A 24775-nucleotide genomic window follows, 5' to 3' on the forward strand; every position below is an offset into this window, starting at 1 on the left:
AGTATATTGCTCGCTTAGCAGGGCGACATCTATATTTTCTTCTAGCACCGTCTGTTTTAGCAGGTCTTGTGCTGCAGCGCAATGCTTAAGATTTAATTGTAAGATCTTCATTTTTCCATTGACTTTCATATCTAGATACTTAGGACAGGCCGTACTCAAGACAGAGTGTTTCCCTTTACAAAGCGTACAGCTCGGGGCATTAGTGCATACTTTTGTCACGTGTCCTAAGGTTCCGCAGCGTTTACAGAGGGAAGACCTGTCAATGGGGTTGCTACATTTATGCGCCATATGCCCCACTTCGAAACACCTAAAGCAGCGAGCGATAGATAAATATTCCCGGAGGCGACAAATAGACCACCCAATCTTTACTTTGCCTTGTTTAAGTACGGTCTTGGCATCCTCGGCACGGAGACATATAAGCGCTATTTGTGTGCCGCTTCTGGTTTTTCGCATACTTGTAACATTTTCTTTCTTTAGATTTTGAATCCCACACTCCTTTTGTAATGCGTCGCAGATTTCTTCGAGAGTGGTTATCTTGTCTAGGTCCTTGCACATAATGGTAACATGATGTGTTTTTGGCTGTATTACCGCCATCTCACCAATCACTCCTTCTAGGGCACTCTCGAACATGTTGGCTCTTTTGTCTGCTTGGTTTTTTAATTCTATAACCAGATCTCCTTTGATGGTTTTCCTGATGTACCTTACGTTTGAGCCCAATTCTTCAAGGCCACTATCGCATTTAATTTTTCTTAGAATATCCGCATACGACGCTCCCTCTTTTTTTTTTAGAATAATAGCGTCAGGTTTCGATCTGATTCTGTTTTCGATCGGCTTTCTTTTTTTTAACTACGTCCACCCATTTCTCACCTGCGGGCTTATGGCAAAACTGCTGTATTACTACGAGTGAGTTGAAAATAAAACATACTGCAGATAATATTGCTGAGTCGCTAAATATAATTATATTTGGGAAGTACAAATAAATCAAATACGCTAGATTGTTACAGATATAGGGCAAAATATGGTAAATCTTAATATTAGCTAACGTGGCAAGACATCAATATATTTAATTTTTTATAAGATAAAGGCAGAAGTTTGGATGATGTTTCATTAACTTTTGCAGAAGAGTTTCACTTGTGTAGTGTTGAACTTTTCAATAGGACAATGCTCCAATCAACAGAGCTAAGAGTACAAAGGAGTTCTTCGCGTCGAAAAATATTTCTGAGATGAAGTGGCCTGTGTTTAGTCCAGACTTTAATCCAATGGTGAACCCATGGATCATTCGAAGCGAGCAAATTTACAAAGTTGCACGCCAATTTAACACCCTATTGCTCAAAAAAGCAATTCAAGAAGAGTGGGCAAAAATCGTTCTCAGTGTCCTTAAGTCAATTTATTTTAATTTTAATTTTGTCCCACATATCTATTTCCTTCTATGGTCTTGAAAGAGTTAAATATTCTACAATAAAAAAGTGAACATGTTGTATTCGAACGTTTCTTTACTTATTTGAAGGTTAAAAATATTTTACATTGATATTTTATTATAAAATAAACCCATTTGTTCAGTGTCCCATATACATAGCTATTTCGCTCAGTGTATTATTTTCAACGGAAGGACGAGAAATGCTTTTAAATAGTGAGATTGAGGGGGCTAAACTAATGGTACTTTTGCTTAAACCGTTTGAGTTTGCGTCTCGTGAAACTTCAGCAAAAAAAATATCTGTTTTATCAAAAATTATACCAACAATAAATTGCATTACATCTTAACTCAATGAGATGAAAGAAAGAGTACCAGCTATTCCAGCAATGAAAATAACGCTAAGGACAGAGCTCAGAAAACGATTTGGTCAAGTGGAGTACCATTCTGGAATTGCAATGGCCACAATTCAAGGAACTACAATTTATAGATCCACTCGTTTCTGCTAGAATTGCTCAAAAACTTGAAGAGCTTTTGAAAGGGGACGTAAAAAGCAGTAGCGATTCAGAAGAATATACGGTAAAATCTTATGATTTTTAGAAGCATCATCGAAAACTTTTCTTGAAGCAAAAAAGCACAAACAAGAAAAGAACAAGGTTTCCCATGCCTTAGTCCTGTTTCTTCACTTTCAAGTAACGATATTTTAGTATGGGAGGATATGAAAGGCCATTTTTTAGCTCTCTATAAGCTTGCTCGAAGTTTATTTTGTGTCGCTGCATCTTCAGATCCATGTGAACGGCTGTTATTCAAGACAGGAACTATAGTTTCGCAAAAAAGAAACCGAATTTCTCCACTGTATATAGACAAACTTCTTTTTTTAAGTGAAACTTCTGAATCGGAATTTTTTACCTAATTATTATTACACTAACATCCATGCGATCAAACCCAGTTTTACAAAGTTCATTTAACTCTGTATGTCATATTTTTTAATAAAAAACATTTGTTCGCTTGTTAAGGAATAAACATTAATTCTTTGTATTTAAATGTTTAAACACACGAGGGTCGATATTTTATGTTGTAAACGATCATTTATTAAAATTTTTGTTGTTATGAGTATAGGTCGAGTACACAGTGGTATCGGAACATCTCTACCCGAACAATAACACTTCACCCACACACACTATCATGGACTTTTCGTGATTATAAGCAAAGAAATACTAATAATTTCAGCTATAGTACACTCACACATGCCTTAATTCGATCTCATCTGATTAATAAAGTAAGTAAGTAAGACCATTGGCTGAGTAAAATTGCGTACTGCAACTGGGAAGATACCCAAGTTCGTGTTACACAATTTTATAGTAGCAGATATCATCGACGAAGTCATAATTGGAGAGACTTTCTAGCGAATCAAGGAATCAAAATTGACATGGAGCACAGGATTATGACCTATTCAAATATAGAAATGCCACTTATGTTCGGTTACGATAATAAGTATAACGTTAGATGATTGGTAACAACAGAGAGCCAGCAGATTCCACCAAAATCAGAAGCAGTTATTTGGGCAGAAATAGGTGGAGACTATGAGCCAAACAAGTCGTGAATTGTTGAGGCCACAAAAGAATCTACACCAAACTTACTTATAGCCAAACCCCTGGCTATGACAAGACATTGATAAAAGTGTTCAGATAAAAGTACTTAATGAATGCATTTGTGCGAAATATATCTTAAAGAAAATTCCATGGACGAAAACGATAAACTAGAGGTAAACTATCAAAATTATTGGATAAATACGATTCCAAATTAGGAAGAACCAAAGTTGGTATTAACACAGGTGATGCAAGACCAACCGCCAGGCTCTTTGAAGCGTTCCACTAGCAAAACGTGTAGTTGTAAGCCAGACCATACGTGAAATGAGCGAGAGCGGCATTATCGAATCATCAGTGAGTCCATAGAGTTCCCTTGTAGTATTTGTGAAGAAAAAAGATGGCAACATGAGGTTCAGTGTGGACTATAGAAGATTGAATGATGTAACAAAGAAAGACAGTTATCCACTACTTACAATCGAGGACATGCCATTGATTTTCTTTGATTTTAAAAGTGGTTATTTGCAAGTAGCGGTAAACGAAAAAGACAAAGAAAAGACGGCTTTCATCGTTGGGGGTGGTCTATGACAATGTAAAGCTCCTACTAACTTTGAGAGACTTATAGACCAGGTATTAAAAGGATTGCACCGGAAGACCTATTTGGTATATCCCGACGATATCATCGTGTTGGGTAAAAGCTTCGATGAACACCTTCAGAACTTGGAAGAAGTTTTCAAACAGAAAACTAACGCTGGTGTAAAACTGAGCCCGGGGAAGTGTTCCCATTTCAAAAAGGAAGTAACTACTTAGGACACAAAGCAACAACGGGGGCATTTTTATTGCTAATGAAAAGATAGAGGCAGCAAAAGATTGGCCCACTCCTAAAAATTGACATGAATCGCGGAGTTTTCTTGCACTTTGTACTTATTATCGACAATTCTAAATTTTACTATCGTAGCTAGTAGCCTCCATCGCAAAGGAATGACAGACATTGCTCGTAAGCTAAGGCCCAAGAAGACATTATAGATGTTCGATTAATGACAATAACATCATACTGGGATCTGTAGGAACTACGAAAATGTCAGTAAGAAGATCCATATTTGAAATGTGAAATACACGGAATGGAAAAGAACAAACGTCCAACACGATAAGAAATAGCTACAGAAAGTCCAGTCGGAATGGCATATTGGGCACAATGGAATAGTTTAAAGCTGATGTCTGGCTGCTTACATTTTGTATGGGAAAACGAAGATGGGCATAGCTCTTGAGCTTTGATGGTTGTTCCGAAAGTAAGAATTCCCGAAGTTCTCAACAACTGGTCCAACTGGGAATCACTAAAACCTTAGAGAAATTAAAACAGAGATTTTTTTGGGTTGGTTGGCGTCAATCAGTTACAGAGTGGATCGCCTATTGTGAGATCCAGGAGTCATGACCAGATGAAGCAGTACAATTCAGGTGCGCCGTTTGAGCGAATTTCCATGGATGTATCTGGTCCATTTCCTACCAGTAAATTAGGAAAAAAGTATGTTTTGGTATTCATGGACTATTTCAGCAAATAGCCAGAGGTATACGCAATTCCTAACCAAGATACAACAACAGTAGCGGACGTATTCATCAACAATTGGGTATCGAGATATGGTGTTCTATTGGACCAAATTGGGTATCCGAAAAACATGCACAACTGCACCATATGCGCAGTCTGATGGCATGGTAGAACGATTCAATCAAACTTAAAAAGAAAATTTGAGAAAAGCTGTGGACAAGTATCAAGAAAATGGGGATATCCATATATTCTTGTTCCCAAAGTCTTATCGATTTGAAGTTTGGAATTAACGCCAACGGAGAAAGAAATGCTAAGGAAGTCAACAGCATCCTAGAAGACGAGACGATATATATCCCATGCTATGAGACAGCGCACCGAAATTATGAGCGATAAAATGAAAGCAAAATACGAGAGGCAATAAACTCTGAGGGTTTTATTGAAGGTTATTGGGTATTGTTATATATATAACCCACAACGAAATAAAGAGCTGTCTCCCAAATTACAGTGCAGTTGGAAAGACTTTACCAGGTTATTAAACGTATAAACGATGTAGTGTTACGCATAAAGACCTTGGAATAACATGAAGGTAGTTCATCTGGAACGGCTTGCAGCGCTTGATGCCGCAAACATGTCTAATTGGGACGATCAGACTTAAGTAGAAGGCAGTGTGTCGAGCATGAATGTAAGAACAAAATAGAATCGACGATAAATTACTAGAATGAACTAGACAGCGATATTCGTAGTTGCCAGAATGTTCGAGTGGCGAAGTTTTGTTAAGGATCTACTATATAAGGGTTAAGCAGCAAATACAATTCTAATTATAGTGCTACTTAGTAAAAAGCTATAAGCAATAAGTTGTAAACTCGAATAAAGAGTAATAAATGTTAAGTTGTTGGAATTAGAAACAAAGAGCATTAAATTAAGATTTTTATTTAAGAATCTAGTGATGGAATTCAAGAGTGAGTTACAAGGTAGACGGTTTATCGTGAAATCCGTTACAACATTTAAAAATTAATTGCTGTATATTATGGCGGACTTAAATAAAAGCGTTGAGGGTCGCGTTTTTTCCCGCTCAGCGTTAACGCCGACTCGGCATCCTTAATTAAATCTGCAATTTTACGTCGAATTCTCACTTAAATCCTAAATTTTGTACAAAAGAAATGAAATGCAATTAATTTATTAATAAAACTTACATCCATTTTTACGGGCATTAAATATCGCGCGTCAAGAAAATTTTTAGAAAAATTACAGTTTCTTCGTTTTTTGCAGCCAACTTTACTTCTTAACGCGCCGTCAAAAGCGAACTTTTCAAAGCTAAGCGTTCCCGCCGCGTTTATTTAGATACATATTACACAGCTGCACAAATGTATTCGTTTGCAGCTTCAAAACATTCTCTTGATTTTAGTATGGAAGTATAATATAAGCGAATATTAATGAGCATAAATTAGAAGAGGAATAGAATAGAATAGAATGAATATTTTATCTCAATGAGTATTTATATTCTCAACATTTGCAACTGAAGGTAGAGTATTTGAGAATACTCTCAAAGAAATGGAAAATATGAAATGGCTACCTGTACTATAATTATAATTTCTTGATGCGTTTAAATTGTTTTTGTCTAGTTGCGTTTATTTGAATAGATTTTTTAATGATTGAAGTTTTCAAAAAATTTACAAATTCACAAAATTTGGAATTTCACACAGTTTAGAAAAACAATGCATTTTGTGGATATGTCAAAATTAACATTTGCTGGATTATTTTTGCTACTATGCGTATTTGTATAGCGGTATCTCGTAAAAATACGTAAATCGGAATAGAAACATTCGATTTAACCACAAGTCTATTTTGTGTGGTGGATCTCACATAACGAGAAACTATCACACGTAAATGAAAAACTATCACATGTCAACAAGAATATACCGGTAATGTCCCAATAGGTATTAAAAAATAATTTCTCCAAAGTTGGAGAAAACCTTAATTCTCAAGTTGGTATCCAATAAAATTCTCAAGTTGATCTTCAACCTAAATGTCCAACAATGTACATATGTATGCATGTATATAATTTTGTATGATGCTGTTATTAAATGAACGAAATGAATTAAATACATATTAACAGTGGAAAATTCAACAATAAATGAACTTTATTTTAAAATAATAATAAATAAAAATAACATATGCTTATACTTATGTACATACTTACATATATACTTAATTTAAACAAAACGAAAGCAAAATATGTATTAATTTCAAATAAAACTTACGTTGGAATTCATCAGTTAATATAGTACATACATATTCATACATATTTTTAAGGGGAATTTAAAATATTATTTTTTAAATCATTTTTTGTAGCAACAATATTTAAAAACATTATTTGGATGACGGAATCGTTATCGGACGAGAGAAGTGTTCTTTTTCTGAAAGTAAATTACGCGCTACGGAAAATATCCTCTCGGAGGATGCACTTCTTGCCGGAGTTGCTAATATTTTGCACGATACTTTGTAAAGAATTCATACTTATGCAATTCCTAGCATTGTAAAACATGAAGGCTAGTTGTAAAGGCTACGTCCAAACTCTGGTATCGATTAAATTCCTTTTCAACGCGTTGTGTTGGATTACAAATTGACTGACATTTTACGAAATCACTGAAAAGCTCATTACTTTTTGATTCTATTTGAGCTATATTTCCATTATCTGCATTTGATATATATTTTAACATCAAATTCATGCGTTTGTCTTTAATTTTGGTTTTTTCTTCTTCACTATATTGCAATAGTTGTTTTGCAGGTGGAAACCAAAACAACGCAATTTTATGGTAAATGGTTATATTATCAATAACAACTGATTCTAAATAATGCCTTTATAATTGTTGATTAAATTTACTGTACACTTTTTTTCAGCTTATGTAAGTATATAAATAATTGATAAATGCAATGTCAGATGTTTATCACTTTCTAATTGCTTAGAAGCTTCTTCAAAATTTTTAGTAAAACAATCCAATTATTCCACTATTGTGCTTGAAAAACAACACTTCAATAAAATAAGAAATAGAAACTCGAAATGAAGGCATATAAATTCAGGAATCCCATTATATTTTTGTTGATTGAACACTTGCCAATCTATGTACGTTAACGGCAGCCTCCACAAAGTAGCTTTACGATCATTATAAACAAAACTATTTCTTTGCCTCACCAATAATAAAACTTCTTAATAAGCATCTTTGCTTATTTAAGTAATCAATACTCTTTTCAATAAAGCTAAGACCACAGCTTCTTAAATAAGCATCTTTGCTTATTTAAGCAACCAATACTCTTTTTATTAAGCTAAGACCACCCATACAATGTAAACAATAAAACTAATTGCTGAATAAGCGAATATTGTAAATTGACACTTATTGTAAGACTTAAGCATATAAGAAAAATGTATATATTATATAAGAGCAAATTGAAATAAAGAGATTCAGTCTTCCATCAGGACCACTCAACCCAATCGTTTGATTTCTTCCGTGCGTTGCGCGGAAAATATTATATATTTTTTTAATACTTCCACATTGGAGGAAGTTAATTGGCGCCCAACGCGTGGGGCATGTGTTAGTGATATCCTCGGTAAAAAAGGGAGAAAAAAAACAAGTATCCCTAGCCGAAAGGATAATCATAGTGACGTGTGTCGAAACCACAAAAAAATAGCAATCAAGTATCCTCTCGGGAGGAGAAAAAAAAAAAATACGGCTACGCGAGTGAGACGCGCCCGAAAATCAAAAATATGGCTACGCGAGCACGACGCGAATAAAAGGCCCGAAAATAAAAAGTACGGCTACGCGAGTGCACAAATAAAATAAAGAAAAAACACAAAAACCAAAAAAAAAAAATTCAAATATCAAAAAATCAAAAAGTTCTAATACTAAAGATTTTTAAAGTTTGAAGAGTAAGAATTGTGGAAAATATTTTCGCGTGAAGTAAGAAATCAATTTATTCTTACTAATATAGTATTGTTTTATGGGTAGAGCGATTGCAAGCAAACAAGTGTGAACGCTGTAAACAAACGAATCTTCAAAAAATGGAACGCTATGTAGTGAAATAACAATAACAGCAAGCGAACCATAACAAAAGTGTTGATCTATAACTACGCCCATTTCGAAGCAATTCAAATTGAATAAAATGTGTAAAAAAATATAAAACATAACATCAAATATTAACAATCGAAGAGTCAGAACAAAAAGAATAGTGCAAAAAAAACTTCAGCGGCCAAAGGCACACAAACCCCGTGCGAGCAATCAACAGTAGCGTAGCAATTAAACAACAATCAACACAAGCGAGGCAATTAAACAGGAATCAACAGAAGCAAAGGAATTATAACACCAATCAACAAACCCCTTTAGAGAAGGACGAAAAACTAGTAAGCTGATAATTTAATATATATTAAATTTATAACAATAAAATTGTATTATTGTAATAATCATAGTAACATAAAATATTTTAAGTATAAGTACTCAAATTTATAAAAAAAAATGTTATAAATCAAGGCTCGATCAGCCATATAACAAATATTTTGAAACCGCGATTCACCACCGCAAGGGGGACCCTCCGGTTTATAACATAAACTCATTTCTGCGATTCTGAACTCCAGACCCTCCAGAATAAAAGAGTTTCTTTTCCTAGAAAGGATCAAAAAAATTATTGTAAGAAAAGAAAACAAACAAAGAAAATATATATCTATATACATAAGAAAATAAAATATGTATTTCCAAAACTTTGACAAAAATGACAGACGCTTTACCAACTGACTCAGACAAATGTAGATCAGATAAATCTTATTAAAATTTTAAAAGGTTGTAGTAGAAACAAAACAAGATAAGGATCACATAGGAAAAAATAAAAAGCATTCTTTCCTAGAAGAAAATATTTTTTTTAATGGGAAATAATTCAAGTACACTAAAATACAAAAGGCTGTACTATTGTCATCATTGCAAGGGCAACCATAGAACTGAAACTTGCCCATATTTAAAACATACAAAAACTAAAATAATAAAAAATGGCTCTAAATAGTGAGAACGAGAATTTTGTTGCTAGACTAATAACTGCAACAAATGCTTCTCTTAGATTAGAGGTAGAGGAGTTGCGAAGGCAACTGCAGGACTTAACACAGTCAACTACAGTCGTTGATTATAAAATAGAAGTGATTGATCCACATATCAATTGTGATGAGTCACTTGAGGTGGTCAAGTCACTACCAGAATTTAACGGAAAACAAACTAAATCAGCCAATAACGCAATGAGCTTATATGTAAGGGGCAGCCGTAGATATTTTGCTGCATTAACTATACTAAGAAATAAAATTACAAACGACGCTAACGACATTTTATCCAATCACGGGACGGTTCTTAATTTCGATGCTATTTTGGCACGACTCGATTTTGCTTACGCGGATAAACGACCAGCTCATATTATCGAACCGGAGATGAGTATTTTGCGACAGGGCACTTCTTCAATACTATAATAAGGTTAATGAAAAATTTACTTTACTTATTAATAAAACGATAATGACTTACGGATCAGATAATGCCGTAACTAAAGAATTAAACGCAAAAAATAGGCGGGATGCGTTGCGTATATTTATAACCGGTCTAAATGGAAATTTAGCCAATATAATATTTTCATTATCACCAAGTGATTTGCCAAATGCGTTGGCAAAAGCACAAGAATTAGAATCGAATAATATGCGAGCAATTTTCGCATCACAATAAGAATAAAAACGAATTAAATATATATAAAAGAGTAAAAACAATTAATGGATTTTCGATAATACGATATTATCATTTTATTACTCTATTTGGTAAAAGACAAATTTTTTACGAAATCGAAAATTTAGAAGCAGATTTTTTAATTGGATACAAATTCCTGAAAGAAATTAATGCAGTGATCAACTTGAAAGAAAAAAAATTGATAGTAAATAATGAAAAGGAAGAAGACATATTTCGCTTAGGAGATGAATCTGAGAAACATGATATTAAAGGAAATATAATTACTTTGGGAGCAAAGACTCCTAAAGCGCCAGCTGAAGATTTATACCAGCACAATGAATATATTAAAAATAATGTGGAACAAAAAAGTTCTACAACGCCAGCCGATGGTAATACCGGCAACAAAAGTAAAAAATTCAATTATAAAAAATATAATGTGGAACAAAAAAATTCTACAACGCCAGCCGATGATAATTCCGGCCACAAAAAAATAAAATTTATTGTGGAACAAAAGAGTTCTACAACGCCAGTCGACTTACCGACAATAAAGAAGATTATATAAACAAAATAAATTTAGAGGAAGAATTCTCTGAAGCACCAGCCGAACAAAATACCGGCATAAATGAAGAAAGAATTAAATATTTGAGGAAAAAAATAAGAAATAAAATAAATGAAATACATTCTTCAATAAACATGAATTTACCGTTTCGAACGGATATTCGTGCGGAAATAAGAACCTCGGTAAATACTCCAATTTGGAGTAAACAGTATCAGTATCCTTTAGCATCAAATGCTTTTGAGAATAAAGAGATCGATAATATTTTAAAAAACGAAGTTCTACGACCAAGTAAAAGTCCTTATAATTCTCCAATCTGGGTGGTACCAAAATAGGGTATCAATGATGATGACACAGCAAAATTAAGAATGGTAGTGGATTCCAAAAAACTAAATGAAATTACTATTTCGGATACATATCCGATACCAGATACAAATGTTATACTTTCAAATCTAGGAGGATCACAGTATTTCTCTACAATCGATTTAGAATCAGGATTTCACCAAATTTTAATGAAGCCTGAGGACATCGAGACTACTGCATTCTCAGTAAATAATGGAAAATACGAATTTTTAAGAATGCCATTTGGTTTAAAGAATGCACCAAGTATTTTCCAACGAGCTATGGATAATGTATTAAGAGAATTTATTGGAAAATTCTGCCACGTATATATTGATGATATAATTGCTTTTTCCCGCAATTTAGTCGATCATAAAAACATTTGAATCAAGTAATCAACTTACTTAAAATATCGAATACGAAAATATCATTAGAAAAGTCAAAATATTTTGAAAATGAAGTTGAATTTTTGGGATATATAGTTGCAATAGAAGTAATCAAAACGGATCCGCATAAAGTCGAAGCGATTTGTAATTTTCCATTACCAAAAACAGTACGACAACTTCGAAGTTTCATGGGAATGATTGGATATTATAGGAAATTTATCAAAGATTTCGCAGCAATAGCTAAACCAATAAACAAACATTTATCTGGAGAAAATCGGACATGTATCTCAGCATATGTCAAAGAAAATTGAAGTTCGATTAGAACAGGATGCAATTTTAGCATTTGAAAAATTAAAACAATTACTAACCAATCAAGTAGAATTAACGCAACCAGACTTTAATAAAAAAATTATATTAGCAACCGATGCCTCAAATGATGCATTAGGTGGTGTATTAAGCCAAGATGGAAAACCTATTACGTTTAGCTCTAAAACATTGAATTCCACAGAAAAGAATTATGCAACAAATGAGAAAGAACTTTATGCCATAGTTTGGGCATTAAAAACTTTTAGAAACTACCCTTATGGAGTATCAGATTTAGAAATACATACAGATCACCAACCTTTGACTTTTGCAGTCTCTTCAAGAAATCCTAATGTAAAAATGAAAAGATGGCATACCATTATTGAGGAATATGCTCCAAAAATGATTTATAAACCGGGAAAAATTAATATAGTCGCGGATGCTTATCCCGACAAAACTTAAATAATATAACTGATGATTCATCAATGGACATACAACATTCAGCAGAGAGTTCTGATAATACACAAATTCAAAAAACAAAAAAACCATTAAATCAATTCAAGCAACAAATACTTCTTAGGTCGCTTTACAATTCACGAATCTATTAATAATTTTAATAAAACTAGACATATTATTGAATATGATACACTCGAAAATTTAATGACTATTCTAAAAGAATTTTTACAACCAAATCTTGTAACTGCAATATATTGTACACCTGAAGACTTATATGAAATAAAGGTTAAATTAAAAGAAACATTTACTAACAAGTTTTTATTTACAAAAAACTTTCCCAAACAAAGAAGACCAGGGAACAATAATAGAGCAAACTCATAACAGAGCGCACAGGGGCTTCGACGAAAATATTAAACAAATCTCAACTTTTTACTATTGGCCAGAAATGCATAAACAATTTAAAGAATACATTAGAAATTGTGAAATTTGAAATAAAAATAAATATGATAGACATCCTATAAAAATACCTATTGGAGTGGTCCCTATACCTAAAGAGGAGGGAATTCAAATACACATAGATATATTTTATGCACAATCATTAAAATTCATTACATGTATCGAAAGTTATTCAAAGTTTTTGGTTATTAAACAAATGGTCAGATAGAGAGGGTCCATTCAACAATAATTGAAATATCACGATGTATAAAACAAGAATATAATTTAATCAGATTTTCAGAATCAATATATAGAGCCGCTCACCAATACAATAAAACTATTCATTCGGTTACTGATAAGAAACCATTGGAAGTCCTTTATAACAAGGTCTCTCATGATAATTTACCAGATAAACTTTTATTAGCACAAACTAGGATGCTAGAAAGACAACATAAAACTGGATTTAACAAAACATAGAGGAGATGTTATATATGAAAAGGGGAAAGAAATAAGCTAAATCCTAGATACAAGAAACAAGTAATAAAAGAAGATTTATGGAATAAGGTTAAAATTAACTACAGAAATAGAATAGTACATAAAGATAATATTAAATCTTGAATATATATTTTCAGAAAATGATACCCTTAATATTTCTAATATTAATTGTTCAAACAATAACGGACATTGTGGACTATACAAGAGAAAATTATGTGTTATTAGAGGACGGAGACGTAGCTTTATACAATGACTATGGCGACATTTTTCACATTACTAATTTAACTTATTTTAGAGAACTTATAAATTCAGACAAAAGTTATAGTAATAAAAAATACAGATATAATAATTTACATGGGAATAATGAAAATGAGGTAGCATATATTAATGATTTAAATACAGAATCAGAAATTGAAATTATCGAAACTTTATTAGGGCAAATACAAAACAAAGATACAAGATATAAGAGAGGGATAAATGAATTAGGGACACTATGGAAGTGGATAGCAGGAACACCAGATCATGACGATTTAGTGTTAATAAATAATAAGTTAAACGAACTAATTGAAAATAACAATAAACAATACACAACAAACTCTGAAATTTTTAAAATAATCACTAAATTAACAAAAACAATTAAAAATGTAAACGAAAATTTACATGTTAAAATTTTAACGAAAAGGAAATATCAATTTTTAATAACTGAACTACAAAATATGGTTCATACGATAGCTATGGCAAAAATAGGAATTTTAAACCCTGCAATTTTACATTTAGATGAGATAAAAAATACAATACAAAATGAACACGGACGATTGACTATAACTGATTTAATGGACATTTCTAACTTTAAGATATTACAAAATAATGATGTAATTGTTTTATATATTAAGTATCCTAAAATTATAAATGATTGTAAATATTATGAAGTAAGAGCAATCACACAAGAAGACGGTAAATTAGTAATTGACAAAGAAATTGCGAAATGCAAAAAAGAATATATAATATTAATATAAAAAGTTGTAAAAAAGACATGATAAACACGTATTGTAAAATTAATAATACAAATACTTGCCTATCAGATATTTTGTCCAGAAAAAAAGGTAAATGTAAAAAAATAAAAGAAAAAAATTAAGAAATAGATGTAATTAAAGAAGGAGCAATATTAGTCTCCGGAAATAACACAGTTGATGGCTATGCTATAAATGGAATTTACTTTGTTACTTTTGAAAATTATACAAATATTAATAATGTTATATATAAAAATGTCGATTGTAAAATTTGCAAATATTTAAAAAACAATCATATTAATACTTTTGAAATTATAGAATATATTGAAACAAAAAATAAAGAAATGAACTTTGAAAACATAAATATTTTAGCTGAACGAATGGAAGTTTTTAAACATCATTCATTTTTATGGTACATACTTATAATTTTGTTAATAATGTACATAATTTATAGGATTGTAAAAATTAAAGAATCTTATAAAAATTCTAAAATAATTAGAAATTTAGAATCTCAAAAAATATCATATAACGCTATTTTGAATAAAATAAATAACTTATCAAAAAATGATATTGAGAGGGGCGAGTTAACGCCAGCCTCCACAAAGTATCTTTACGATCATTATAAACAAAACTATTTCTTTGCACTCAGCAATAATAAAACTTCTTAATAAGCATCTTTGCTTATTTAAGTAATTAATACTATTTTCAATAAAGCTAAGACCACAGCTTCTTAAATAAGCATCTTTGCTTATTTAAGCAACCAATACTCTTTTTATTAAGCTAAGACCACCCATACAATGTAAACAATAAAACTAATTGCTGAATAAGCGAATATTGTAAATTGACACTTATTGTAAGACTTAAGCATATAAGAAAAATGTATATATTATATAAGAGCAAATTGAAATAAAGAGATTCAGTCTCCCATCAGGACCATTGTATAAGCTGACAAGTAGCGAAAGAATCAGCTGTTTTCCTATGTGTGTGAAACAGCCGTGATCACCTGATCGAATATGCCTTTTTTTGACACAGAGTTTTAAATAAAAGGATGTAGTTTAACAATTTGCTTATGAACATGTATTTGTAATGAAAATAATCTTTACTAATAAACTTTCAAGAAAATTTTCGAAACAAAAGATTATTATATATCTATTGCTTTACCTCACCACTTTTGAGGTTGCAATATAGGCGCGTTACCGATCTCTTTTGGGTGTTCGGTTCCCCAGGAGGCCTATATTCACCCATATAATATATACAGTTCTAAAACAATCTACTTTTCATAACAATTATAACTCGAAAAGATATATACATAAAATCAGGTACATGAATCAGGTTCATGAATAATAATAACATTAACAATATAAGTTGAAATATTCAACTTGATTTAAACAAAAACGAAAATAAATATATAAAAATCAGGTACAATTCAATTATAAAATAATTATTATATTTGATAAAATTGGAAACATTTAATAATATTTCAACACAATAAATATTAATTTAAATAATAAAATGTAAATTTAATCTTTAGGAATTAAAACAACCGAAAAATATTTGAATATGTAATAAAAACATTCTTAAAGTTATAAATTTTAAAACATAACACGGCAACACATTATACCAGATTTCTGTCATTTGGACGTTTTAGTAGCAGAATAATGGTTGGCAACCCGTACAAAGTGTGACTTTAGTAGCAGAATATTGGTTGGCAACCCGTACCAAGTGTGATTTTAGTAGTAGAATTTTCGAGGCAACCCGTACCAAGTGGGATATTTTTGAATGTGTATTAGTGAAAATCTTAGGATTGGCTACCTGTAGATTTATACAATGATCAGGACCACTCAACCCAATCGTTTGATTTCTTCCGTGCGTTGCGCAGAAAATATATTTTTTAATACTTCCACATAGGAGGAAGTTAATTTGCACAATCGTCGCAATATTCTTTTCTTTCATTCATAGCAGCGCTTGTCATGGAGTGTTCTCAAGCACTCGCTTATTTGTAGTTGAAAAAAACAAAACCATAGAGTAATGACATGAGAATAAAGAATACTCCGTTGATATCACGCATTCCATTCGTCAAATATATATTTTACTCAGGGATAATGGGATGCCCAACTCTTTTCAGTATAAGAGCGCCTCAAAATTATTTTATAATATTTTCCATTGTAGCCAGATCGGACAAAACAATAATTTTTGCGAATATAAATTAAAATACCTAACATTTATTAAGATTAAATATTATAATACATGTATCCGTTAAACATATGCAGAAACTATTTAAACCATTTTTTGTGATTTTATAATATTATATATTAAGAAAAAGATGTTTGAATTTTCAATACTTAATCAAAAGAACAAATGTATTAGCTCTCAACTCTTATAAATATAATTTGCAAATATTGTACATGTTTTGAGAGTAAAGAGAATGATTACAAAAACGAATACATTCGCGCAGCTGTTTAATACATATATACCAAACAAAATCTAGGGGCATGGGGAATTTTTGACAATAATTTGCCGCTGTCGCTTTTATTTAAGACGGCAATTAGTCTCCCAAAACTCGAGAACGGCTGAACCGATTTGGCTAATTTTAGTCTTGAAATATTCGTTGATGCCCAAGAAAGGTTTAAACGGTGAGAAAATGTGGGAAAATTTCCAGAAAAGTATTAAAAAAGTTTTATTTTCATATACAAACTTATATTCGTCCCGTCGAATCCCGCCGTATATTCTATATATGTATATACATATGACGTATATGAAAATCAATTGCTGCTCATTTGTCTCCTTAACATTTAAAAACTAAGAAAATATGGAAAATGGAGCACAGTACACGTGATAGAAGTGAAAACTTCTTAACACATTATTTGAGATTGAGAGTGAGAGAGAGAGTTGTATTGTACATATTATAGAGATAATTGAAATAATAAGATGTATTCAAATTTAACTTATGTCTTCAATTTGTACATTATCTTCAGTCCGAGCAGGTATAGGTATAACGGATATTACTTTTCATGGTAAATGGAGTATGAACCATACATATTATATGTTCGTGATTGTCAATAGTATAGATTTCTGGAGAATAGAGCGTCAATCCTTGTTCATGATTTAGTCGTGGCAATTTTCCGGTCGTTATTTATATCTAAACCGAATTTTTGACGAAAAAACTGAAGTAGTAGTGAGAACGCATCCCTTACACTAAAGTCACCATAGTGAATCAATGGTATGTGATCATCATTCCTGCCAAGGAGAGCAGCACAACCATGATTGTACATAACCAACGAACTCTTCGTTAGGAGATATGTATATTGATCTCTTTTTATGTTTTACATTTACTCAACCTGATATCGCTAAAATCAGTCAAACTCATTGTATGTGCAGTGGAATTTATTGCACACATATGAAAATGTGGAGTGTTAATGTTTAAAGTATCGCATTCATTATAATCAAGGATGAGAAAAATCTTAGCATGTGCAGTCACTGACAAGCAGCCTTTGCGTACTTTCCGTCCGTATTAAACAAAATTTGTCAAAAGCTAGAAATCAGTTGTTCTTTTTTGTTTTCATTTCACCAATGTTGTCATTGTTTAATTTGTGTATATGATGTTGCACACATTAGGATTCTTAGTTATAATTTTTCATAATGTAAAAGCTTAATAATAAAATACAACTCTTAAAATTGTCTACCTATTAAAAATAAATGTATTCCACTGAGATTTTGAGTTAGTTATATTTCAAATATAGCCAAGTTTATTTTTTAATTACCTACGGTGGTAAGTGTTCATTTACATTGGGCTCTCATAAGTTAGGTCGTATCAGCTGATTCGGTCTACGGTTTTTCCTCGGTGACTGTTTCCAGCATTACATGCACAAACGAAGAGCGTAAAACGAGCGCTTACGATAGGTCAAAGCGACAATAAAGTCAGTCTACCACATTGTACAAGCCTACAAGTAACCAAAGAATCAGCTGTTTTTCTATCTGTGTGACACAGCCGAGATTACCTGATCGAATCTGTATTTTTTTCACACAGAGATTTAAATAAAAGGAATGTAGTTTAACCAGAGAACTTAAATGAACTGGTACTACTCAGTAAAGTTATGTATTTTCAACGACATGTTGTGAGGGCAAATATGACTCTTGGTGATCAGCTTGAATAATAATAAATCGACGATATTATCATTTTGTATATTATAAGTACATACTATCTCGACTATGAAAATATTCGCGATATTGAAGGCGACTATTGCCCATTTTAATATCTTCATTTGCGATTGCATTTTGCTGCGATGGTTCGTCTTTCATAATACATACATATGTACATTGTCGTTGGTTGAAGAGCATGCATACATGCAATCAGGTGTTGGTTTAGAGCAACTCTCCAAGCTTTTTTTCGTAGTCTGTATTCTCGATTACAGTCCGCTCTTGATTTAGCTGTTTTCTTAACACGTAGCAGATTTTCTCGAGCTTGTGTCTCTGGAGTTCTCCTTGGGAGATTTTAGGCATTGCGAAATCTGCAGAATAATAGTTCGATCAATGAAAATTAATTACAATTAGTATGGAATGCGTGTTTGTATGCTCCGTTCACGTAGTGTGTCTATCACTCTCACGTACGCAGGCACGTATTCCGCCACTGTAAGAGAAAATAATAAATAAGTATGTGCAGCGGCCTCTTTAAAAGTATGTACACACGTTCGAAGACAAGAATGAAGAATACAATATAACGAAATAATTGCGAATATTGTATTTATTTAAATTTATTAGTATAAAATATATCAGTTTTGAAAAATCAAGACGACTGTACGACAACGAAATTTTTTTGTCGGCAAATGTCGTCTTAAAGTCAACTTCTTGAACATTTTACAGATGGCAGCGACAGCGATGTACACAATTTCGTTGTTGCCGTACTAAAACCTTTCACTTCAATGAAATTTAAATATTTTGTTCAAAGTGAAATTGGGCAAGAAATATTTGTTTTAAATTATCAATTGTTATTACAAATGATACATACAGTGGGCGACAAAAATCTACGTACGACCCATATGTTTGATGTCTTGCTGAATGAAAAAATTATAGGGAGAAAGTAATGATGCAGTTTTGTTGTATAAGAAATTATAAAAAAAAGGATTCCATGATAATTATAAAAAACTGTTCATAAAAAACTATAAAGTATGATTGACAAAAGCCAACGTACGACTAGCATTTTAATATAAAAAAATTCAATAAGGCACTAAAATTTGAAGCTTAATATTTTGTTGTCTCACCATGGGCATCTATAACTGCTTGTAAGCATATAATATCTATATATCAATGCTATTTTGTGCTTATGTTGGTAAGATAACGTTGGACTTGTTAGAGCTTTGAATAATTTTACATTTCACATATTAGTGGCAACACTACAGCTGCCCCTTGTCGTCGGCGGGTGTATGAATAAACCCCCACCAGGCAAAATGACTTAAGCCCCACCAATTTCTCAGTGAATCTTTCCCCACCAAAAATGACGGAATCCCCACGAAAAAAAATGCTTTAAACCCCACGAAAATGATTTTATCCCCACCAATCGAAATGAATTAAGCCCCACCAAACGTGGGTGTACTTACATGACAGAATCCCCACAAAATATAAAGGAATTACTCCCCACGAAAATGACTTTAGCCCCACTTTACTTCATTTTTAATTTATTTTGCTTGCTTTAAACTTCAAGTTTTTAAATCAAAATTTTAACAAAAATTCAATTATACATATGTATGTAATATTTAATAAGAAAATGGTAAAGAATTAAATGAAAATATGAAAATGTGAGAAAAAGAAAATAATTAAATAAAAATATGTAAATATTCGTCAACATCTTGACGACAAAAAGGGCATTTAAATTTATTAAAATTGTTTGCCGCACTCTCTGCTTCTATTTTAGATGTGCAGTCACTGCACAATTTTAAATGTTTGCATGGCAAAAGCAAAATATTAGGTTTGTTTTTCAAACAAATTATGCATATCAGTGGAGGATTTGCTGCACCTTCTTCCGTGGCATTGGATTCTTCTTCGACTTCAGATTCTTCTTCCATATATTCTAAACCTTCGAATATGTCTTCAAAAGGCTCCATATCAGTTACTATTTTGTTTCTAGAGAAGACCATTATATCCAACAAACTCGTAGCGGTTATGAGTCCATTAAGCAGGTCCGTCTCCGCTTTAGCAATTAGATTTGCTCTCATAACGTTTTCCTTTGTTTTTCTTTTTGATTTCCCTAAAGCACCACCGCTGTTGATAACCAATTCTAATTCCCTACTTTTGCGATTTAAAACAACTTACTTTTTTTAGCCATTGCTCTTCAAAGTATTTTAAAAAAGATTCAAATTTAAACAAGTGGTCGAAAGTGGCAATTTCTTCTTTGATGATGGAAAAGCAATTAACAATGTGTGTCTCCGGTAATAATGGGAGTGACAATATTTTGTGGTAAGATATAGATGCTTTTCGGTTTTGCCTAATAAATTCCGCCAGATTCTTGTGTTTTGTAGCAATATTTCTTCGTACTGCTTGACAATAGTGAAACCAGCACCCGAATAGCTTAGAATATTCAAATATTTTTTTTATAGCACTACGCAATCCAATTTCAAAATCCGCCATAAACACCGCTCCGTCTAATTTTACCACATTAGTATTAATATAGTTAACCACATGTTCGTAACTTTTTTTTGTTTTCTTGTTCATAAGAACAAATATAGCAGGAAACACCTGAGGAAAACAAAAAAAAATATTTATAATTTATCAAATTGAATATTATTATCAACATACCGTTTCAAAATATTCAATATGAATAATTAAAAGCTGTTTGAAGCTACCAATAGGTAAAACAGAAAATGTTGCATCAACCAGTATTTTTCTCTCTACATTTGAAGGAATATTTTCTTTCATTAGATATATTATTTTGTCAGAACAAAACAAACAATAGGCAAAGTCTTTTGCATCACAGCATATCTTAAAAAATGTTGAGGCATCATCGCTGGTATGTTTTGTATACCCAAATTTTTTCAAAGTTACTTCATCTTGAACATCAGCTGGTGTTTTAGGAGAAATTAGAAATTGCTTATTTGCCAGTTTTTGGTAATTTCGTTGGATTTTATAAAAATCAATATCTTTTGTTTCCACCGGGTATCTGAAATAATGACATTATGAGGTGATTAATTTAAATAAATAATAAAAATAAGAATGAACCTACTCAACGCAAGTACTTTGAAATATTTTTCGTATGCTTCCAAGAACGCTCGGTTCAGTGGAATCTTGATGTATTCCCATACAGGATGTCTTCATATTATTCATAATCTTAAGTTCTCTGTACGTATCCTCCTGAGTTTCATGATTATGATTAATGAAATCTTTAACCTTATAACACACCTCACTATTCAAAAACACCCTCGCTTTGCATGTTTTCACGTAACAAGCATAAAAATATTTTTCTTTTTTAATAGTTTTTTGGAATATAATTGCTTTTCCTCTGTAACATATAACAATTTGCTATTTATTCTTTTTCCAACCACGTGTTCATAGTTTAAAGTCATATTTTTATCACGTCGCGTTATTCGCTTCAAGATTTCATAACAACTAAATTTGCATAATATAATGTAATGTGATAACATAGTTATTCGACAATTGAATGCAAAACCGGTTTAACAGTTAGTTTACGCTCTATTATTGAATGCAAAAAAACCCCCAGCAGGAAATTCACTATCCCATGAAAAAATAGCTGTAAGAGATGGATTTTTATTATATGATTATTTACAAAATTATGGTTTCTCCTTTTACGAAATGTGCAATATTAGTGATTTTAACTTTTCGTAAAAGGAAAAATCTTTGACAATTCAATCTTAATAGAGTGATTATTAAAAACAGTTCTGCGTATTCTGCATAAAAATGAATATAGAAAAATTGAAACAAATAGAGAATAATCGTATAAACGCAAGGAAGATCTTACTAAATAAAAGCGATACTATAAACTTTTCTCATGTTCCTGGATTTATAATTGATTCTTTTTTTGGAAAAAAAAGTTATAAGGCGCAATTAATAGTTTGTGTTTTTGCTTTCGTTAATGGAATCAGCGAGTCGCAACTCTTTCAACTAATACGATGGATACCGTTCACAAAAACTCACTACAAAAAAATATCAGATTTACTCTTATGGCTTGAAAATTCTCCAAACGCTCACAAGTACTATAGCTATAATGTTATACTTAATCAAATAGTTTTTTGTAACGGAGACTTACGAAAATATGGAGAAAGAACGCAAAAAAATTAAATAAAATTTGAAAAGTATTATATTTTTACGTTGCTAACTGTTTGTTTTATTTTTATAAAAGATCACGGAATTAAAATGAATTAAGCCCCACCAAACGTGGGGGTTCTTACATGACAGAATCCCCACTAAAAAAAAAAGAATTAATCCCCACGAAAATGACATTAGCCCCACTTTCCGCCATTTTTAATTTTGTTGTAAAATTGGTGGGGCTTAAGTCATTTTGCCCGGTGGGGGTTAATTCAGTGGGGGCTAATTCATACACCCGTCGTCAGCAAGTCTGCAGCCTTGAAGTCCTGCTGCTGTCTAAATAACTGTGCCCATAAGAACGTGTGTATGATAATATTTGACAGAAGCTGCCTGTCGCTTGTCGTCGTCTAGTAGTTCAGCGTTTGAGAACCGAATGACTCCAAAGTGAGATATGCATGTGCGTACGTATCAAAATGAACATAAGTATGTATGTCGGAGAGTGAGTGCAAAACAACAACAAATGCATTGCTACAATGTGTTTATGGCTACAAACACACATGGCTGCTCACAGCAAAGAGCAGAAAGTGTCGTTACGCGACTTTGAAAAATCACTTTGATGCGCCCAAAGAAGTACTCACTGCATATTTGAGTTAACAACATAAATAAAATAATATTAGGTAAAGTAAAAAGTTCGTTCGGTTTTTTAGATGATTTTTCAAAAGATGATAACTTTGTGTACATTTGTCCGATTTAAGTCAAATATGCGCCGTTTTGTTCGTAAACTTGTTGCCAACGAGCTGCCAACCTCATTATACCCCTCTCGTAGAAGGCTGCGTCCCTATTGGCAAAAAACTCGGAGAGCCAATTTTCACAGGCCTCTCTTGAGGCCAACTTCTCACCATTAAGCGGGTTCGCCATGGACAGGAAAATATGGTAATCACTTGGTGCCAGGTCCGGACTATAAGGTGGGTGCATTAGGACCTCTCATCCGAACTCCCGGAGCTTCTGGCGCGTCACCAAAGACGTGTGTGGCCTGGCATTGTTCTGATGGAACACAATTCGGCCGCTGTTGATCATAGATGGCCTCTTCTGGATGAGTGCTGCCTTCAAGCGGTCTAGTTGTTGGCAGTAGAGGGCTCAATTGAGCGTTTGGCCATAGGGGAGCAGCTTGTAGTAAATGATTTCTTGCGAATCCCACCAAACACGGAGCAAAACCTTCCTGACCGTCAATCCGGTCTTGGCCAACGTCTGGGCCGCTTCCCCGAGCTTTGACCACGACCGTTTGCGCTCGATATTGTCGTAAGTGACCCATTTTTCATCGCCAGTCACAATCCGCTTCAGATTCGATTTTGTTGCGATTCAGCAGCGATTCGGTCCATCATGTTTTTTGCGTTCGTTCGTGTGGCACCCAAACATCGAGCTTCTTTTTGAATCCAAGGTTATGCAAATGGTTCCAAATGGTTTTTTGGCTCATCTTTATTTCCTCAGCAATTAAATAAGTGCTCACGTGACGGTCTATTTCCATGATTTTATCGCAATTTTCGACGACAGGCCTCCCGACGCGTGGTGCATCTTTGACATCGAAATTACCGGAACGGAACCTAGCAAATCACTTTTGTGCTTCACGTTCGTTTACAGTATCGGACCCATAAACTAAATAAATTTTTTCAGCCGCTTTGGCTGCTTTTTCGCCTTGATCGAAGAAAAATTGTAAAATATAGTGAATTTTCTTTTTGCTAGTGTCCATCTTTGACGAGCGCTCACAACGTACTGAGTAAATCAATCGAAAAACTGTCAAGGACAAACTTTTAGCGCGAATAAACACGTTTTCGCCGTATAGTATGACATGATGCGCCACGTAACACTAGTACTATGGACAATAACGCCATCTCTTAAATAAAAACCGAACGAACTTTTTACTTGACCTAATATTATGTAATAATAATTTGAAGGTTGTCATTGTTGTTGAAAAATGTTTGACATTGTATTCTGATGCTTGTAATTGATTGGAGTCTTTTTGAATTTGTCAAAAGCGTTTTAATTCTTAATGTCAAAATCAGCTATTTTGTTTTGCTTTTATGATTCCGAATATATTTTTCAAATATTTCAGCAAATTAAAAGTTTTTTGAGTGATAACTAATACAGTAGCGGATTTTTACACTTGCCGCCTGCTGGATTTTTACACTTGCTTTTGCCGTCTCTAAATTCGGATAATTTAGTACAGAGTCATGTAAATTACAGACTAAATAATAAAGATAAAT

General features: G+C 32.6%; 1 protein-coding gene across 1 annotated transcript; it reads right to left on the reverse strand.

The window, feature by feature from the left end:
• Positions 1-20015: 20015 nt before the first annotated feature.
• On the reverse strand, positions 20016-22094 carry LOC118682123 (uncharacterized). The gene is made up of 3 exons (XM_036369141.2): positions 21475-22094; positions 21051-21411; positions 20016-20990 (listed from the first exon to the last, which is right to left on the reverse strand). The coding sequence occupies exons 1-3, from the start codon at positions 21573-21575 to the stop codon at positions 20541-20543; spliced, it is 912 nt and encodes a 303-aa protein (XP_036225034.2). The 5' UTR covers positions 21576-22094; the 3' UTR covers positions 20016-20540.
• Positions 22095-24775: the final 2681 nt, after the last annotated feature.

This window comes from Bactrocera oleae, chromosome 4, assembly GCF_042242935.1.
Source record: "Bactrocera oleae isolate idBacOlea1 chromosome 4, idBacOlea1, whole genome shotgun sequence".
Classification (NCBI taxonomy): domain Eukaryota; kingdom Metazoa; phylum Arthropoda; class Insecta; order Diptera; family Tephritidae; genus Bactrocera; species Bactrocera oleae.